Source organism: Anomalospiza imberbis, chromosome 3 (genome assembly GCF_031753505.1).
Source record: "Anomalospiza imberbis isolate Cuckoo-Finch-1a 21T00152 chromosome 3, ASM3175350v1, whole genome shotgun sequence".
NCBI classification, from domain to species: Eukaryota; Metazoa; Chordata; class Aves; order Passeriformes; family Viduidae; genus Anomalospiza; species Anomalospiza imberbis.
In genome coordinates, this window is record NC_089683.1 from 73,530,387 (window position 1) to 73,550,684 (window position 20,298).

General features: G+C 35.2%; 1 protein-coding gene across 3 annotated transcripts in view; it reads left to right on the forward strand.

Annotated features, from left to right (window-relative positions):
- Positions 1–20,298, forward strand: part of WDR27 (WD repeat domain 27) — an 89,184-nt gene that overhangs the window by 47,973 nt on the left and 20,913 nt on the right. The window contains exon 24 of one of the 3 annotated variants that reach the window (XM_068185140.1): positions 448–504. The exons of the other annotated variants lie outside the window; for them this stretch is intronic. Within the exon in view, the coding sequence (XP_068041241.1) occupies positions 448–504 (57 nt within the window). The remainder of the gene's footprint in view (positions 1–447; positions 505–20,298) is intronic. 3 annotated transcript variants of the gene reach the window in all.

The following is a 20,298-nucleotide window of genomic DNA, read 5'->3' on the forward strand; positions in this document are numbered from 1 at the left end:
AAAGAGGTTTGTTTTCTAAGTTTTTTTTTACACCCAAGCTTCCCTGCAGCTAGTTTATCAAGTGAATTCTTTGAATGCTTTTTTTAATCTTATGGATTTACTTTCTTTGTTTTCACGTTTTGAATTTGCATTGAAGCTTTATATTTTCTACTTTTTTTTCCCTTATTTTAAAGACACAACAATGGCCACCATATATATTTATGTAAGAGTGGACAGTAGCTTCTGTTTACTTCACTGCCTCATCACTACTGGTTATACTTGTTGCTATTAAAAGATACTTAAGGAGTAAAAAAAAAATCTTTTACTTGTCAGAGTATTGTAACATTTATATATCTCCTTCCATTTGTAAATATAGATGCTAGCACTTCTGTGATTTTAGAATTTCTGGAAGTTTTATTCCCGATGTATATATTGTTTGAACTGAGAAATTGTTGATTGCTGTCTTAGGGTGAACATGGTGTATTTCTGGTCTTTGGATTCAGCAATGTTATATTCAATCAAATGGTATAGTTTATTAAATTTTTCACCCTGAACATATTTTTGCAAAAAAGATATACTGTAAGAATAGAACTGGCTGTAGTCTTGCAGAATTCTGATCTGTGGTCCAGCTGCTGGAATGCATTTTGGTGGAAAACATCTGATTAGCATTCAATTGTCAAAAGTCTAGAGGCTCAATTGCAATAGTAGTATGAATCAAGACTTGGAAATAATTAAGTTCAGGAAAATCAGTTGTTGATCAAGGGGGCAGAATCTACAAATGGTGTAAAATAAACTTTGGCTGTGGCTCCAAGCCAGACTGGTATGTGAGTGTGCCTTGGGGCACAAACCCTTTAATACTAAATTTTATCAAATATCACACAGTCAATTAAGTATTATAGGTAGAGCCAAATCTGAAGTTCAAGAGCCACAAACCCTTTTCTTGAAGAGCTCTTTCCTGAGAAACAAGGCCTGTGGTCTTGAACCAGCTAATGACTCTCCCCATAGATACTGTTGGAGGAAAGATTTCAAAGATGGTTTTCTCAGCAACACATTACTAAAAAGCAAGGAATGTGTAAAACTGCTGCACATTTACAGATAAAATGTAAATTTGATTAACCAAATAATTCTGCATGATATGCACTCCAAAATGCTTTCTAACTAATTATTTTTGGGGGAGTTACAGAAACAAAAACCAAACCAAAAAACCCGAAAACCAACCTGGGTTTTCCAACATGGAATATAGCATGAAATTACATTCCAAGGCACCAGGATAAGCTGCTAAGCAATGCAATGATAAGCTTGTAGAGTAGAAAAGAAGAAAACCATAAATTAATCAGAAAAGAATAATCCCATACCTTGAAAGAAAGACTTTGTAATAGGCAGTCAGAGTTTCCAATACTGGAAGATTTTTGTACCCATTTCTACTACTGGTTAGGGATTTAAAATTGACTCTATTCTTGTTTCATTCAATGTTTGAATGAATGCAATTAAGATTTATATTGTGTTCTGAACAGCCCCTGCATAAAGCCCCATTGCATTCAAAGGGAAACACTGGCAGGAGAAAGAGAAATGGGTGAAAAAAAGAAAGTGGCTGATGAGTGAAATTCAGACATTATAGCTAAGTTTTTTGCTATGGAAAGATCCAGCCAAGAGTGTGGTGTTCTGTCAGTGCTCCAGTTCAATTGTTGCTTGCCCCGCACCTGCCCATGAGGTAGCTTATTCCAACCATTCTTATAATTCTCACTTGCATAAGTGTTCTTCCAGAAAAGAGGGAAAAACCCTGGATGGATATGATATTATTATAGGGGGCATTTTTGCTTTCATGATATGGTATTCTGCGATAATTTATGAAATGATTGCTATGAAAGCTGGAGAAGCGGAATAAGTTAGAAAGTTTCCATTTATTTTAATTTTCAAGATGATTTCTCAGTTTTAGCTCCTTATTGTCACTTCCTGGTTTTCACTCATTGTTCAAAGCTTAAGTAGGGAAGAATGTTTATTTTACCAAAACCATTAATAGCATTTCAATCTCTTTTAGAGAATATACATTAAGGGGTATTGCAACGTTTAACTATAATAACTGTAGTTATTAACTATAACACATTTGAGTAATTCTAAGTTATAAAAGGCGCGAGTCTTATCTTCCAAATATGGAAACAATAAATAATCTCTGTGTTTTTGAAGCAGGATAAAAGTAAATGAGGACGCAATTTTCATCTGCTGGTTTTGTGAAGTTGCATATTGGTATATGCTGTGATGGAAGTTATTTTTTCATGACAGAATCATGACTTTGAAATCAGTGTGCATTGGTAGCACCCTATTGATACAATGAGAGGTAGTTTCATGCTTTTGGTGAGCTGAACCTACACTTGCAGTTGGTCAACTGGCCTGGCTGAGAAACTTCTGATGCAGAGTATGATTAAAATTGAGGGACAAATCAGAGATGACCGAGAAAGAGAGAGACTATTTAATGTTCTTCCTATTTAAAGAGAAGCCAGTATGTTCTCATGTGTCGTGATACCAATTCTTAAAGTCTCTGCTTATTTCACAAACCTTTTTTGTTAAATGTTCCTTATACAGTTTAGGGGAAATGCAGTCTTTGCAGGAAGACTATCTTTGCCAAAGACTGTACTGAAGTTTATGTCTGGGAAGAAGATATTTCCTTTATCAACATTCAGCCAAAGGAGACAGTTGCAATAAAAGAAATAAAATAGAGCCTCCTGCTGACCTTTTCTGAGGATGGATGTATTTCTGTCCTTGTCTTGAACTATTAGCCAAATCTGTGTACTCACATTTGGTTAATCTCAGTGAAGTGAATGAAGATAAGGAGTGGAAATTTCCTAAATTTAACGACCATACCGGTTTAATTTTCTATTCAAACTACTGAAGTATCAGTCTGATTAAATTTTATCGATATTTTATTTTTATTCACTGTCATGTTCAATATCCTTCTGTTTTGCATCCTCAAATGTACAAATTTATGATGATGGTATTTAAAAAAAAAAGAAGGGACAGCAGTTAATTCAATTTGTCCTAATCTTTCATGGGTTTTTACAGATCAACTTGTAAATGGTACCAAGATACACATGTAAAGCAGTTCAAGGCAGCTGCATGTGCCCTTTCTTATTCTGTAAGACTCTAAGACTTATGAGAGGTAGAAACTGGGGTAAAAAGATCTCCTCAAAAGGTAAAAGAACCTGGAGTATTGTTGAGCAAACAAATCATTGTGGCATGAATTAAACTTTGGGGTTTTTTTATGTAAGATGGTGCTTAAAAAATTATTAGCAGTCATTCACTCATACAACTGTGTAGTATACAAACCTACCACACATTAAAAAATCTTGAGATAGTCTTCAGGTTTGGAGAAATGCATAACTGTTTAACTTTCAAACTTTTAACAGTTAAATGGATTTAGAAATTGAGTCAAAGCAGAGAAGTGTCAGTCTAAGTATCTTGGGGGAAAAGAAGATCTTCAACTCCACCCACCTTTGGGAGATTCTCAAAGTGGGCTTGGTTTCCTACAGCATCTTGTTTGGCTGCTGCCTTTAAGCCAGTAATTATGTTTGCAGATCTTGGCCTTTGCCATCTTAAAAACTGCTTTGATAGAAAAGAACATAGAGTTTTGGGCTGTTCCGCTCTCCGGCTTCAAGGGTGGTTGAACCTGTGGATAACTAGGCTACTAGTGTGACACAGCAGATAGTCCTACTGAATTTATTCCAATCCCTGAGAATTCAAAATTGAGTTCATCACTGAACACGAGTGTTACTGTTTATAGCAGAAAGATAATTACATTTGCAGTTTCTAACAAACTCCAATAATATTGTGTATCAATATATTAAAATATGAGTTGATGTTGTTTAGTGCAAAAAATTGTTTAAACAAAAAATCCTTGCAAGTAAATATGAAAAACACATGAAGAAGGATGGCAGATTTTAAAAGAGAAAGAAACAGCCTTCTATAAGCTAAAAAGAACAATATAATTCAGTTTAATCATTGAATACTCCATGCATTTTAAATGTGTTGCCAGCAAAAAACAGCTGTACACCACATGATTTTAGATAAATATGCTTGCAGAGGCAAGCATCTGAATTCATAGCATATTTGTCATAAAATCTTTATGGTACTTCTTACAAGGGTAGATACTTTGTTGAATGGCACTGCTAGGCTGAAAGGGCTGGTAGGGAACAATTGGTTACTCTGCTGTTCAGTGTGAGTTTTGTTTGCCAAGTATCTAGACAGGCTTCCCTGTGGACTGGAAAGAGAGAGGATTGGCTGGGAGTAGGAAGGAGAGGCACTAACTGTAGTCATAGGGATAATCTGGAAAACAGACATCTTCTTGGAAACTGTCAGATAAGAGAGTGAAGAGAGAATGGTGGGGACTAAGAACTGGAGGAAAATAACATGTGTGGAGTGAAGTGATGGTGTTGGAGAGATGAACAGAGTGCCTAGAGGGAGGGAATGAAAGCCCTAAGTAAGAGATGAAAGCTGCAAGGTTAAGAATTATAGTTTCTGAATTTCTAGTTAAGCCTTGTTTCTGAAAGAGATAGGAAAAATGAGATGCCTGTGACCTGGTTTTCAGAGCTGCTGAGAACCAGAGGTTGTTCATTGTCTCAGAAAAAAAACCCATCTTTTCGAAGGAAATAAAGGGAAGCTTCCAGATGAGATAAACCTCACTTGTTCCCTTCACACACTACATGTATTGTAAGAGCCAATAATACAATATTGAAAGGTATAAGCAAGTGAGCATCTGCTTTTCATGCTCCATGAAGGGGCATGTAGAAAAGTATTTTGTGAAGTACTCTTTGAATACAGTCTTCTCCATCCAGAGGAGCTGAAGTGAAGATTTGCCAAACAGGAAGAACTAAAGGACTAATGGTTAGGAGTTTGTTCAGCTACATTTTTTTATAGAGAAATAGAATTTACAATTTAATTCTCTTATGTAGCAGTTTAGGAAGCTGTCAAGGTATCTTATTTCTCTTTCTTGAAAAGTGTTTCATTTTACTCGCTCAACAGATAGTATTCATAGAATGCAGTTGAACATTTGCTGATACTAGAAACCATTCTGTGGGAAGTTCGAGTTCTAAAGTTTCTGGGCTTTTCATGTAGAACAGGTACAAAGCTTCTTCCTCCATTTCAATTAAAATTCAGGCATTCACAGTCCAAAAAGATTCTCCCTTCTTACATAGTCTTTGAGAAGAGTTCAGCCATTAAAATATATTTAGGTGAAGTACAACCAAAATGAAGTGTGGAATAAGCTGCATTCTAAATGAGCTTTTGGAAAAGGGAAAGCTAAGTCTTAGCTAACAGATTAAATATGAAAAGAAAAACAGACTCAACTTCTGTCTTAAATTAAAATAGCAACATAAAATGATTCCAGCTGACTGATGGAGTATGATATAGCCATACCAAATATCTTGGCCTAGCTCCTGGCTGTATCTGAACTGTGTTCAGCATAAAGGGAGAAAGGCGCAAAGCAGAAATTCTTTCTTGCCTTTTGTGTCCCTCTTCTTCCAGTCCACTTCTTAAAGTACAGCAGTGTCAGAAGTGCTTGATTCTGTGCTCCCTAACAAGTTTTCCCTGTGAACTGATCTGGCAGCTGGGGGGACTTTTGCTTTGTCTTCTTGATTTCGGGGCTGTGCTGTGTGGTGGGGTAGGCAGGGAAAAGTACATGTTGATAAGGTGATCCTCTGTCCCTTTCTCTTATCTCATAGAAATATTGAACATCTGCAATCACCACTGTTTGTAGCTACTGTGCTCCTGAAGATTGGTGTTTGAAATATTTAAAAATTATGCTAATACAAGCATTAAAATGCTGATTTTGTCACCTGAAGGGGCTGATTAATCTATGTTTTTTCATAAATCATTCACAATGCTTCTGTCTGGAATATTATAGTTGCTGAGACCCTGTGACGTGGTGGTTTTTTATAGAACTGTAGGTGTATTCTATCCAGCTAGTTATTTGCTAATGTAAGAACATTTCTTGAAATAAATAGGTAACTTCCCTGCTGATATTTCCTGCCATGCCATGCCATATCATACCACACCAGAAACAAACACAAATCTGGGACTTATCCCAACATTTAATGCCCTTATTTCTGCTCCTCTGCTAACATCTGACTGAGAATCACACTGACTCTGCCACTGCCTTTTTCTTCTGTGACCAAGCAATGAGTGACCAACACTGTTCATTGCAGAGAGAAGCTAGATCTGGAGAAAGAGAAATGACAATTATGAAGACTCTTTTAAAATGTCAGTGTAATATATGTGTGATTCTTTAACCTGAATTATAGAACGTCTTGGGGTGGAAGCAACATTCAATACAATCTATTTCCAATCACTCTGCCATGGACAGGGTTGCCACCCATAAGACCAGATTGCTTAGGGCCCCATCCAACTTGGCCTTTAACCCTTCCAGGGATGGGGTATCCACAGCTTTCCTGGCCAACCTGTGCTATTGCTTCACTACTTTCTGAACAAAGTATTTCTCCCAAACATCTAACCTACATCTTTCTTTTAATTTAAAAAATCTTTAATTCTGATCTTTCTTTTAATTTTTAAATTTAATTTTAAAACATCCCCCTATGTCGTATCTTTATCTAAATGTATAAAGGGTCACTCTCCTTTTCTGTAAAACACTTTTAGTGCTGAAAGACCACAATAAGATCTTCCTGGAGCCACCTTTTCCCCAGGATGAACAACCCCAGCTCTCTCAGCTTGTCTTAGACGAGGTGTTCCACTCCTCTGATCATTTTGTGGACATACTCCAACAGGTCCACATCTTGTCCTGAGGACCCAAGAGCTAGTAGCATTATCCCAGGTCTCCTTGAGAACAGAGTGAAGGTGGAGAATCACATTCCTTGACCAGCTGGCATCCAGCCAATTCCTTATCCAACCTTCAAATTCACCGTTCAGATCCATGTCTCTCAAGTTGTGAGATAAGGATGTCATGTGGGCCATTGTCAAAGGCCTTCACACAAAACCAGGTAGAGGACAACAGTCAGTTTTCCCTTGTGGACCATTGCAGTCACTCTATCATAGCAGGTTTTCAAACCCTGTGAGGAGCAGCTAAGGACTTTGAGCTTACCTAGTTTGGAGAAAAGAGGCTAAGCAGTGACCTCATTGCTCTCTACAGCTTCATGAGGAGGGAGCATGAAGAGTGAGCTGCTGATCTCCTTTCCCTAGTGTCCAGTGACAGGATGTGTGGGAATGGCTCAAAGAACATCCATTAGAGGAGGTTTAGAGTTGACGTGATGAAACATTTCTTTATAGAGAGGATGGTGAAACACTAGAACAGGTCAATGCACCATGCATTAATAATATCGTGCTTTAATTTTTGGTCAGCCCTGAAATGATCAGGGAATTGGATTTAGATGATCTTTGTAGGTGTCTTCCATTTTAATTCTGTTCTGTTCTATTTAATTCTAATTCAATTTCTAATTCAAATTTAAATTTGAATTTTATTGTTTCTATCTCCTTCTTTCCCTCGCAGTACATGCTGAGGAAATCTCTCATATTTCTTCCCAGCCCTGTGTTTGTAGAAGGGACTGAATGGCTAATCATGTTCCAGCCTAGATGTTGGCTGTGTTGCTGTGTGGGAAAAAGGCAGGAACCTTCTGATGGGTGTGAGAGCTGCGGATTGTCTTATGATGATTTGAAGGACTGAACAAATTTGCAAAAAACATGTGGGAAGTGTAGTTTTCTAAAGTTTGTGTTCATCAAGTTTAGCTGGGTTTCCATAGGATATCAAACCCCTGCATCTCTGACACTTGCAAACCTCAAAGACAAAGTAGTCTGAAGCAAGGTGGGCTCCTGAACTAAATGGTTGCAAATGTTTTTGAGGTGAGCAATACCAATACCTATTAATTTCCCTGTGGATTTTTTTTTATTCCTTGTAATCAGTTTTGGAAATGCCTGGCTTGTTTTCTGTGGAAAAAAAGCTAAAACAAGAGACCTTGAGAGCAGCACTGCTCAATAGAGCAAAGATCCATTGGCCCAATGTTCTTCTTCAATGTGGTCAACCATCATTGTCTAAAGGCAAGCTTATGAGTTGTGCCAGGGCTGCTCCTGCCAGAATCCAGAGACTGTAGGCCTCCTATGGCTGGGACTGGCATTCTCTGGAGCCTCTAACCACACAGTGTCTTGCCAAGGACCCAGGGGATGTGCCTCAGCTCATCCTGGGCCCTGCAGTCATGTCTGAACAATGCTGTAGGTGTGTCCACTTGTGACTTTGTTTCCTTGGTGGGCCTGGGACCCACACTGCAGATAGCTGCTCTGTGGACGCCTCAAACTGGGTCAGAGCTTCTTAGGCATAACTCCAGGCATAACATAACATAATTATTCGATTTTATTCTATTTCCTGTACTCACCATGAGTTGAATAAAGATGAGACTATCATTTGCCTGAAATGCCTGGGGTTTTCAGCTCCAAAACCACTTTCAAGGACAAGTCACAAAGATTACAAGTGGAAACAAGATTTTATTTATTTTCTTTTGTCTTTCTGAATCTGTTTCAGAGCCAATGCTCACAAGAATTAAAACTGTCTCACAGTCTTCAGATTATTCAAGTTTTCTTACACCTAACACAGACATGTCAAATCTTATCATTTAGTGGTCTTTTCTGAATCCCAATAATGTGTTGAAATGTATTTATTCATTATAATGGATTACTGAGTACAATCTAATATAAGATAAAAATTATTTTACAAGCCAATTTTTCTCTTGGCATGACTATAGACTTTGCTCTCATGAGGTCTCTGTCTTGTGTCTTTCTAAAGTGAAGGAATTATTTTTGTATCAAAAATGCTTAAATATAGGGCTATCTTTTTATCTAGAATTTTTGGGACAAAGTGAAGCCTTTTACTTATTAACAAGTTGAAATTCAAGCATCCATTTAGAAAATTAATTAACTTGCTCAAGGGAAATGCAATAGCTCTGATGGAGACATTGAGAAATTATAAGGATAGTTAAATCCTAAAGAAATATCTGGAATTGTGCTCTACGCATAAGGTGCATACATTTATCATCTATGTATGCCATATCCATTATACCTAGACACATTAAAAATTCACTTTAAATTAATGAAAGAAGCACTTTTCTGATAAAGTGTGAAATCTGTGAAATTCTACATTGAATTAATAGTGCTGGGAATTTTTTTTAAAGTTACCTTTTTTATTTCTACAGATATTTGACCCTGATTACAGAAAACAGTTTTATTAATGCATTTATAATACGTTGTTTTCTTTACTTTCAAATTTAGCAATTTAGTTAAATATGAAATTTTGAAACAGGGGGAAAATAAAATTACTTTGTGCAACTTTTACTAACACAGGTCTTTAAAACTGACTAGTGACGTATGAATCTTGTTTCTCACTATTATGCCAAAATAAGTTTCTGGCAAATACTTTTTATTAGTGTAGCCAAAAGCAGATAGAGTGCTCATAGTTTTAAATCTCAAATTATAAATTTGTATATTCAGCAGAAATAGATTTTTTTTCCCTCCTTGTTTACAGTCAAGAATCCTTTATGGTCTCACAGTATATATTCAAAACTCACAACCATAAATTCAACAGTATTTGTTAGGAATAGACCTTGCATTGTAATTAGGGGATAGGAAGTTTCCTGAGTTGTAACATGTATCTGTCAAGTATGGCTTTCTCACATATAAACTCTATGGATCATCCTAAGATTTAAGGAACATCCTTCTTCTCTGTCTTCCATTATGTAGTTCTGTTTTCACTCATCTTTAAGAGTTTTGTCTGTTTGTGTTTTGGGTTTTTTCTCATTTTAAGCATTTGGGAAAAAAAAAAAAAGAGGGGGCTTTCAGAATGTTTAAATTTTTTGGAGATATTTAATTTTAGTGTTCAGAAACTTCATACATAAGGTGAAAATTAGTAGATCTACTATCAGTATGAAAATGTTCCTCACTGATAAAAATGTTAAAAGAAAAAATATTGATATGCTGATAGCATATTTCCCAGGATGAGTGATGGATCCCTGTGGAAAGCACATTTCTCTCTTTCTCAGGATTTTTCATAGAGTTGCACAGAGAGAAAGAAAGAGAAAACAATTTATATTTCTGTTCCTTGTTTTTCTTATGTGGAATATGTTTGGAGAATTTTTTACCTGGGGTGATTGTTTGATTAGATTCTGGTGAGGATTGTTTAAGCCTGATGGCTAATCAGATCCACTTGTGTTTAGACTCTCAAGAACAGGGTTATAAGTTGTTAGTTAGATATGGTAGTTAGAAAAGTAGGTATGTAGTTTTAGTATCTTCCTTTATATAGTATATTAATGTATTATAGCATAGTTATAATAAAGAAATAATTCAGCCTTCTAAACTAGAGTTAGACATCATCATTTCTTCCCATTAAGTTCACCTACATTTAACAATAGACCCCACAGGGAGAATTATTCCTGAATATCTATGGCAGTTCAAAAGTTTTAAGGCCAGCCTTTCCATACCCTTTTTCCCCCCTAGTCCTGTACAGTCTGGCCTACTGAGGGCAGTAGGCCTGCAAAGACACCAGTTGGTCTTCACTGGTTTAAAATAGATCACGCTGAAATGTAACACGTGCCATTGCAAGATGAGATGATGCCTTTTACAATTAAAATTCTACATTTGAGAAAGCATGATGAGTGTAGGATAGGAACCTTTGTAGAGCAGAGTAATTGAAATTTAATTACCCACTTTGACTTTGGACACAACACTGAGGGTGAGAAGTCTGTAATAGTTAAAAGCAACATCTGATTTCAGTTACCAGATTTTAGCTAACCTTCCTGTATTAAAGAATTTTTCAAATAAGTGTATGATGCCAAATATAATAAATAGTATAATCATAAAAAAACCCCAGAAATTGTAGAGCTATCATTCTACGAAAAAGCATAGAGCAAGATTACAGTTTATACAAAGAGTATGGCATAAATGCTATCCTTTCAAGCGTACATATTTCTTAGAATTAGAAATTCTTTAGGCGTTAGAATTAGAATTAGAATTCTTTAGGTGTAATACACAGAATCATCAGGCAAATCTTGAGAACTTCCAAGAAGATGTACTGTAAACTAAAATTTGTACTATATATGGTAGCATTTTATTATATCTGGAGCACATTACATTTTCTCCTGTGATTCTTACTAGAAGCTGAATTCCTTCCATTCTATTTTCATGACTGTTTTAATATGAAATTTGATACAAAATTGTGAATTTTTTTTGGTTTTTTTTTAAGAAGCAGTTGAAAAGTCTATAGGATTATGTCAGTTATAACAATAGAGTCCTATAAATGCCTGTCATGCCAAAAAATAACAGTTAAAAAATGTTGAAAAATCATTTTTCATAGGGTGGTTTTGGAGAAATACCTTTAGTAGTGAAGGATAAAAAAGTACCTAATGAGGGACATCCAAGCTGTAGTTCATTACAGAATTCATAAGGATTTCTGAAATCCCTTCTTTGTCTTGCAGAATACTATTTTTTAGTGTGAAATAAGAACATGGACTATCTTTTATTTTGCTTATAATCTAGATGTGATCTGAAACTTTTGAATATGTTCCAGCTAGCACCTGAAATGTTGGCATCTCCTCTGAAATCAAGGTTTTTCCATCAGTAATTTATGTAAGCAGCTATGATACTTACTCAAAGAAGTGTTTTTCACTTCAGGTGCCTTCTCTTTCCAAAATTCAGACTTACTCTATATTTGAAGGTTGGAACAAATTCTGTCCATGAATGACTCAACTTCAAAATGTTTTGTTTGTACTGCAGAATATGATACACTCTCCATTGGGAAGCTGCTAGCCTGGCATGTTTAGCTAGTTTTCCCGCTGACTTACCAAGTGTTATGCAAGCATTGCTATCCCATGACTTGAACAGCTCCTGTTACTTTTACTTTAAATATGGACACAGAGTTTTAAAACATCTTATAAATAATAAGGTCTTTCCTGGAAGTTAAATGAAATACTTTGAGATACAAAGGTGTGTATGAAATAAATATGATTCCACTTTTTTAAGAGTGTGAGTTATATGCCTTTATTAATTTTAAACAGAATATCCTTTTCTCTTGAAAATATTTAAATATGCAATATGTTAGGTAAGAACATGGTTTGTCTTTTGAATTTGCTGACAGATATTTTCCAGAAAAAGGTGGATTACCCAGCAATAAAATAAACTTTCTTTCTGTAGACTTATAGATATAGGGTGGAATAATTAATGAACAAAATACATTTCGAATCCCAGGCTGTATTATCCAGGCACATATAGACATTGTAAATCTCTCAGCCACAGAGGATGACCACCATCCAGAGGAAAATAAAACCTTTATGAAAAGGAAGCAATGCTGGATTAATAAAAGTCCTTGTTTTTGAAATCAGGTTGCGTAGTATGGAACCTGTGGTGTGTATTAGAATGACTAAAATCTTACACATATGTTATTTTAAAAGGAAAAATAATTATTAAACTTCAAGGAAAATACACTTAATATGTAACCAATATATTAAAATTGACCGATGTGATGGAGTTTTTTACAGTGAAATGAGTCATATTATCTCCTGTTTGCATGTCAGGAGAGGTAATAGAATTAGCTAGAGCTAGCATTTCTGGCCTCTTTAAGAAGGAAATGCAAACAAAAGAGAAAGTGATGGAGTCTGAAGGAAAAGAGACTGTTCTCCAGGAGCAAGTTAAAGAAAACAAATGTTAATATATTTGTTAAATTACATAGTTAAGACTTATGCTAGAAGAGGAAGAGGTTTTTTGTTAACTTATTATGCTATGTGGGAAACTTTAAAGAAGGCAGAGATTTTTATTTATTTCAATGACAAGTTTTGTAAACAAAGTGTATGCAGATATGAAGTCCATTTGATTGACATCAGTACAGCTGGCTAGCCTGCCATAGTGCTTACAGCTGAAGTGAAAAATTGTCAAAAATTGTCATAGTTTTAAAGGTCCCACTTCTATAAGCACTTTCTGTTTGATTGAGTTATTTTGGGAATTTTAACATGCAATGGTTTCAAAGAAGTTGTGCCAATAAGTAGAGTATAAAAAACAGTATTGAAAATCCCTTAATTTGGTAGGGAATTATATATTAGATGGCAAAGTGCCTTTCAACTTAGCCATGTATGCCTTTATTTCTGACATTATTTGATTTGTTAAATGTTTTCTATTTTGTGCCTGATGGACACAAAGTATGGCCTTACAGCTTAAAAGGAGGACAAATGAGAGGGTCCATCAGTTATAGTCAAGATGTAGAATGAAGGGCTTTCTAAGAGCTAAATTTAAGTTACAGGCCATTAATGGACAATATTCAAACCATGTCCAATGTGCATCCTTTCATTTTCTTTTGCGCCATGCTTTTAAGTTACAAGTTTCTAGATTTAAGAATTAAAAAGATCTGAAAGTAAAAAGATTTCCTGCTACAGTTAAAGCTAAGAGAACAGCAAAGTGACTGAGAGTTGTACAGTACTTGGTGGGAACAATATTCTATTGGAGTGTGGCTGGACCATACAGCAATGCCCATGACAGATGCTCCAAAGACAACTGTGGCTCTTTATTAATAGTGATATTGGATTCTGGAAATGTAAGTAGATTGCAAAAACATGCAGCCCGTATTAATGAATCAGAAGTTTTTGTACTTTTCCAGGCTTTCATACATAAAGAGTGTAAGGTATCTGTGATGGATGTTGGCTTATGGACTAAATAGCAGGATATTAAAACACTTAAGTGATTTAGGCTTCTAGCTTACAGATCCTTTCTGAATACAGAATTGGAAACTGCTCTTAAGTCAGTTATTTAGTTACCATTTATTCATTTGTTAGTTCTTTCATTCAGTATTTGATCTTTTAGTCCTTTAAGTCAACTTATGGAGAATCTTACTGTTGTTGACTGGCTTGAGTTGCATTCCTCAAGCAAACCAACAATGGGTGGTCATAATACATCGGCAGTCTGGGAGAATCCATCAATAACAAATAGCTCCTAAATAGGATGTATCATGGGTGGTTCAAGAGTTTCCTGGGAGGGACAGTTTCAGGAAGACACCATGCCTTGAATGAGTGTAATGCTCTCTGTTTATAAGTGTGTTCTTTAACTCTGCTAGCATGGATAACCTTGTGACAGCCACTCATTTGGGAAGGAGACATTATAGAAAAAGAAGATACTGCATACGTAATAACTCCACATGAAACAGTCTCGAAGGTTGCAGTCTCACTTTTTAGGCATACTTTGCTAAACTGGGTTTTTATATTTCAGTGAAGAAAATCAGAGTTTACAACTCAGTTTATAATTATGGAGGCAGGTATGGCTTCTGGATTGGGATAAAGTAGTGAAAGATTAGAATATTTGATTACACATCTTGCAATATCTTTAAAAAAACTGAACTCTTTCCATTAATTGGTATAGTTGCATTCTTCTGAAAGAACACGTTTTTAGTTCACAATACTGTATACAGTTTTAAACTTGTGCTGATCTATTGCCAAACCACAGAATTTTTCCAGACTTTGAAGTTGAAAGAAATTTGTGTGCCAAAATGCTATGGGGAAATGTTGTTTTGAATTATGTTTTTCTAGTATGGAAGTGAATCACTTCAGTTACCTTCTTATTAGAGGACAGCTTCTTTTTGTTGACCGTTTCTTAAGAATGACACGTCCAGTAGTACAGCTCCTTTGTTTAAAAATCTCTTCTATTGCTCATGATTTCAATGCCTTCCATGTATTCCTCATATGCCAATGTGCTTATCAGTTCTTAGTGGTTTTTGTTAATATATTTATGTCAGAGATGGCAAATTGAAATCTAGCCATGAGAAACCAGCAAAGTAGTAATTTTTCTTCTTTTCATTAGTCTAGGTACTATATGTTTATTCTTCAATAAATGTAGTCTAATGTCTTTCTTTTTATAAAATGCAAATCCCGCAACAGCAAAAAAAAAAAAAAAAATTAAGTGGAAAAAAATGAAGAAAAAACAGAGAAACATGTTGCCATAAACAGCTATTAGGGCTGAATCATACTAGAGTTTTGTGGATGTTTTAATTTTAGAGTGTCATATGTTTACTAATTTCTGAGTTTTTTTTTCTTTCTGGGCAAATTAATAACACATGTTTTCTCAGCTCTCAAGAAAAAATTTTTTTTTAATAAAAAACGAGCAAAAAGATGTTTTTGCACTTTTTGTGTACTTGCTCTTGTCTTTCTTGAAAAATATTTCAGTAAAATGAAATATCTGCTACAATCATAGCAAGGATCTAGTGTTTTCATGAAGTATCTTTCATTAACTTATGAGAAGATGCTCTATTGCATTATGTTGTATATTTTCAGTAAAACTGACAGGAGTCTATGCTGCTCAATTTTTTTGGGGGAGAAGAAAGAGATCACAAAGGAAGAAAGTACACTGCATTAGTATTGATTAATTCTGACACATGAAGTGGCCTTAAGGACAGTTAGGGGTGAGCTATTGGTAATTTTTACAGTTATACAAGAATATAAACCAGCCTATTTAATTTAGCTTATTGAAATCTGTAACATGCCTCCATTTTTTCTTACACCCCTCCTTCCCTAACAATACGAGAATAGAGACAGGCTAGTGAAGTCTATCTTTTAGCTGCAATTAGAGGTCTTTTTTATTTTTTTTCTCATATGCTATTCAGAAAACTGTAGTTGATGGGGCTACAAAACTGAAAGGTTGTTTCTAGATCAACATTGACCATTGAATTTGCAAGCTAAAATTTGAAAGCATATTTGATTTTCTTGCAAGTTTGCTTGATAATTCAGAAAAATCAGCTCTTGGTTTCATTTATTTCTAAAATTCATATGTGAATCTGAAACCAGCTGTTACCTCACAGCAGGTTGATTTCGCAATTGATTTCTTGGATGGTATATAAGTGTTGATGAAAGGGTAAATTATCCCTTTTTGATTTTGAATTAACATCACTGTTGTGTGATACATGAATAAGACTTTCTGTATGTATACACACTTGCAGAGATCATCAGAAAATCTATAATTTGCCATTTTATTCTGAAGAAAGCCTCAGGTCTAACTACTATTCAGTACCTTGAACCATTTGTGCCTGCCATTATAGTCTGCTTGTAACTGTGATGCTATAAACATTGTCGCTTGTCATTGAAGAAATTTATTCCTTAATACTAATAAAAAATGCAGATATGTTATAATAGTTTATTAACTTTTCCAGCAAAATAAAACTTTTTTTTTTTTCTGATGGATAATGTCAAAGAAGTCTTTCGTGGAATTGAAGTAAATGAAAGCAACCTAATGATCTTTTTGTGCCTTCACATGTTTGAATATTTCTAAATGAGAGTCAAATTAGGCAGCAATCTTTTCCTCTCAGTACAGATGAAAAAAAATATTTTTTGCACAGCTAGATCTGATCCCATGTGTGGATAATTAAATCTTGTGGAACTGTTGACAACCCTTTTTGATGTCCATGTGTCCTTATCCAAGCTGCCCCATTGTAATTTCAAGGAGTTTCTTATTAGTGAGTGGCTCAGCTGGACAGTATGTAATACTACTTTGTTTTGGAAATTCAGCTATGATGAAATGTCAGTTTTGGTTTACCTTTTTAAGTCAATGCAAATGCTTCCAAATACAGATTGAAAAGAAAGTATATATTGGTTTAGTTAACAATACAGCTCCTGATTAAAACTGTCCATATTGAAAATCACTTGTCAGTGATACAAAGGTGCAATATTTTAACTCTTCAAGGGATTGTTGATGACATCTGCCAGCTGAGTAGTAGGTTTTTAAAAGATCTCATGCAAACAAGTATTTCAGAAAGTGAAATATTTGCAGAATAGCTCATGTGTTTCTGTCTCATATTAATGGACTGTGGATGCTGAGGATGAATAATGAGTGGTAGCCTGATGTTATATCAGCACTCTCTAATTTTGTTCCTTGCCTTATATCAAGTAACAGAACAAGATCAATCATAAAACTATTTGCAGCAAAACCAAACTGCTACTTCCATCTTTGCTGGTTTGTTTTTTAATGATTTTCTATACAGAAATTATGATAATGGAAAACATTTGAGTTGCCAGCTTTCTTAAGAAATTATTATTTGTCAAGTGTTGCATGCTTGTCAAAATTATTGACAGAGCACTGATGTTGCCAGAAATACAGCCAGCATCTAGGCTTCTGCATAGCTTTGGTTCTGTAAGGAAACTGTGCATGGAAACTGCTTTGGAAACTGCATGGTGCAGAGTCAAAAGTGGAACAGGATGGAAATGGGAAGGAAGGATGACAGTGAATTAAATGGAGGTAAGAAAGATGTAGCAAGGGGAAGAAAAACCCACATGAACCCACAGGGAAAATAAATAGGACAGAAATATCTGTTTTCATAGAATTTTAGACATTTTTAAGGATGTATTTCTTTTGGACAAGCACTAGGAAATTTTCTAAACATCCAGCAGATGAGCCAGAGAGTTTGCAACAAGGTAAGAATATATATATATATTTTTAAAGAATTACTTCATGAACATTCATTGTGCATTTGCTCGTCACAGCACTCAGAGATTGCTTACCCTCACTTTATAGGTGGTCTCCTGCTATGGAGTAATTCTATGGTCAATGTGTGGCAATTGAGAATATTGGAATTTCACATCTGTCCCACACTCAGCATGCCCGAAGTTAAATCTTCATATTCCGAAGAACCTTAATCTGCGTTTGGCATTAGCCAAATTGTTACTGAATGCCTATTTTAGGCTATTTTTTGAAGGTGTGCCAGTAATATTATTGCTGGTTTAATATGGTCCTTTTTTTTTAACTGAGACGTTATATAAAGACTATGGGTTATATATAACTATATATGAAATGTTTTTAAAATAGTAAATATTTTCAATTTTAATAATTGTGTTATTATGAAAAAATAATATTTGTCTCTTTAAATTTTTAAATTACAGTTATTTTCCTCCACTTGCCTCCAACTGATTCTTCTTTATGTTGCTCAGAGTAAACATGTAAGAATTTCTCTGTCTGTAAGTCTGTATGGAGGCTTTGGTCATTCTGTGAAAAAACTTTATCAAGCATGGACATTTTCTCTTCAAGATAACCTTCAAGATTTAAGACTTTCAAAGACTAACAGTATACCTTACATTCTCTTACTTTATACTGCCCTGACAGGTAACCCCAAAGACTATTATATTTATGAACACTTTGGAAGAAATTTTCTTTGGCACTCAAGCATCATCGTTTTGGTTTTCCCATGATGCCTATTAATTTAGTTTTCAATTTCAGATATTTATCCATGCAAGTAAAAATACATTGATGTAGTACTAATTAACACTTTGCAGCTTTCCACACCTGTTTGATTCTTTTGAATGTAACGGCAGGCTAAGGAATTATTTGTTGCATTTATGTCTGACACAGATGAGTTGTGCTCCTATAAGCAAGATGCTTAAAGCTTGATGCAGGAACAGACTGAAAATTTGGTAGTGAAAATTCTTAGCCTGCAGTGAAAAAAAGGAAGGGAAGGTGGTGCACAGTCCCAGTTTCATTTTGAATCAAGGGGTGACCATGGTGAAAAAAAGGAAGGATAAAAGCAATTAACCAGATGAGATAAAAGGACATGAGAGTCCTAGACCTAGATAGAGTCTTAGACAAGATAAGACAAGTCTAAGACAAGAGTCTTAGACCTAGATAAATGTTTTAGCTGTTTAAAATAAATGTGGAAGACCATATCCTTGAGATCCTAAGCAGAAAAAAATTGTAAGACTAGCACATAACCTAGAGGTGATGATGTAGAAGGAAATGTAAATTGCAGATCATCTCCAATTTACCTGTCCCAGTGACAAGTTACTGTCTACAATGATGGAGAAGGTTTGAGCAAAAATTGCAGTGAAAAAGAAATAAGGATCCTTGTTCTAATCTTGTTGGAGTTGAAATAATGGTGAATCATTATTCAGACTGGCATGGAGATAGGTCTGGAAGAGAGGTTTAACTCTGAGTTGTGCTTAGAGAAATAGCAGTTTGACATTATTTAAAATTAATATGTAAGTGGGGGAAAGAGAAACATAAGAAGACTGCCGAGAAATGTTGTTGGGGAACTTACTGGGAGATGAGAATGCTCTTCTAAGGGACTGATAAAAGATAATCAGGACAGAGAAGAAACATAGAATCCAAGAGAGATCTAAAGTCCAAGAAAAGCATTATCAGCTGTATTGAAGGCAGCTTGATAGATGGAAGCAAGTACAGATGACACATTTATTGTCAGTTATATATGGGAACAGATCATTGGAAAGAATATCAGGAATTGTTTCAGTGAAATTCAAGGGCAAAAGGTACGTTAGACAAGAGGATTGCAAAAACCCTCACCAAACCTGACTCTAAACAGTTCATGCTTTGTTATTAAGTAAATGAGAGATAATCTGTAACTGGAGAAACAAATGTGGACAACAGCAGGACTTTCAGGGACACAGAAACTGAGGAGTGTTTACATTGGAAGGAGAAAGTGTCAGATGACATTGATATGTTAATAAGTAATGAAGAGAATAAAGGAAGTAAGTTTGTGTGAGACTAAGCCTCTGAGGCAAGGGAAGGAGCAAAGAAGAGGAATATCTCAACTGCAAAGGAAGCACTGCAGTAGGGGAAAAGTAAGAGAAAAGTAGAAAATACTGTGGAGAAATAGGGGTGATTAGGAAAGAAACTGTAGGGATTAATAACATGAAATTTCATGCTAGAAAAGAAGACTTATTTAGCCAAGGTAGTAACCTCACCATAAGCAGAGAAAGATTCTCAGAATCTTTATTGAAGTGCTTGCTGACCATTCCTGTAGGTAAACCTTTTCAATTCATCTGCTCAGCTGAAGCAGCACAGTTAGCCAAATTATTCTTTCATCTACATACATAATAAGCAAAACTAGTCTGTCATTAGGGCAAGGGTACTTCAATTCCAGTTCCTCTTAGCCTATATTTTATCTTCTGTAGAACTTGTCTCTGAGATCTGTACTCATAAATGTATAAAAGATAACCTTTCATGAAAAATGCAGATAGATCTTTACAAATGTTTTTTTTTATTATTTAATCTTTTTGGGTATTACATATCTTCTTGCAAAGTGCTGTGAAACTCATGCTTTTGGGGATGCGGATGGAGGAGAGTTGTCCTCTTTAAAAGTCTTTAGAATGCTTTCCTCTCAATTTTAACATACATCAGTCTGAGTCTCTCAAAAGATGTTCTTTATTAGCTGTGTAGGGCAATATAATATTCCTTATGGACGAAATTTTATAGGAATGATGGCAGCCCAAGGATATGCTGTTTCAAAGTGACCCATCAGTCTTACAACTACTTAAAGTTCTGACTTTTTCAAATGAAATAAGAACCAAGGCAAAGGATTTGCTTTATGTA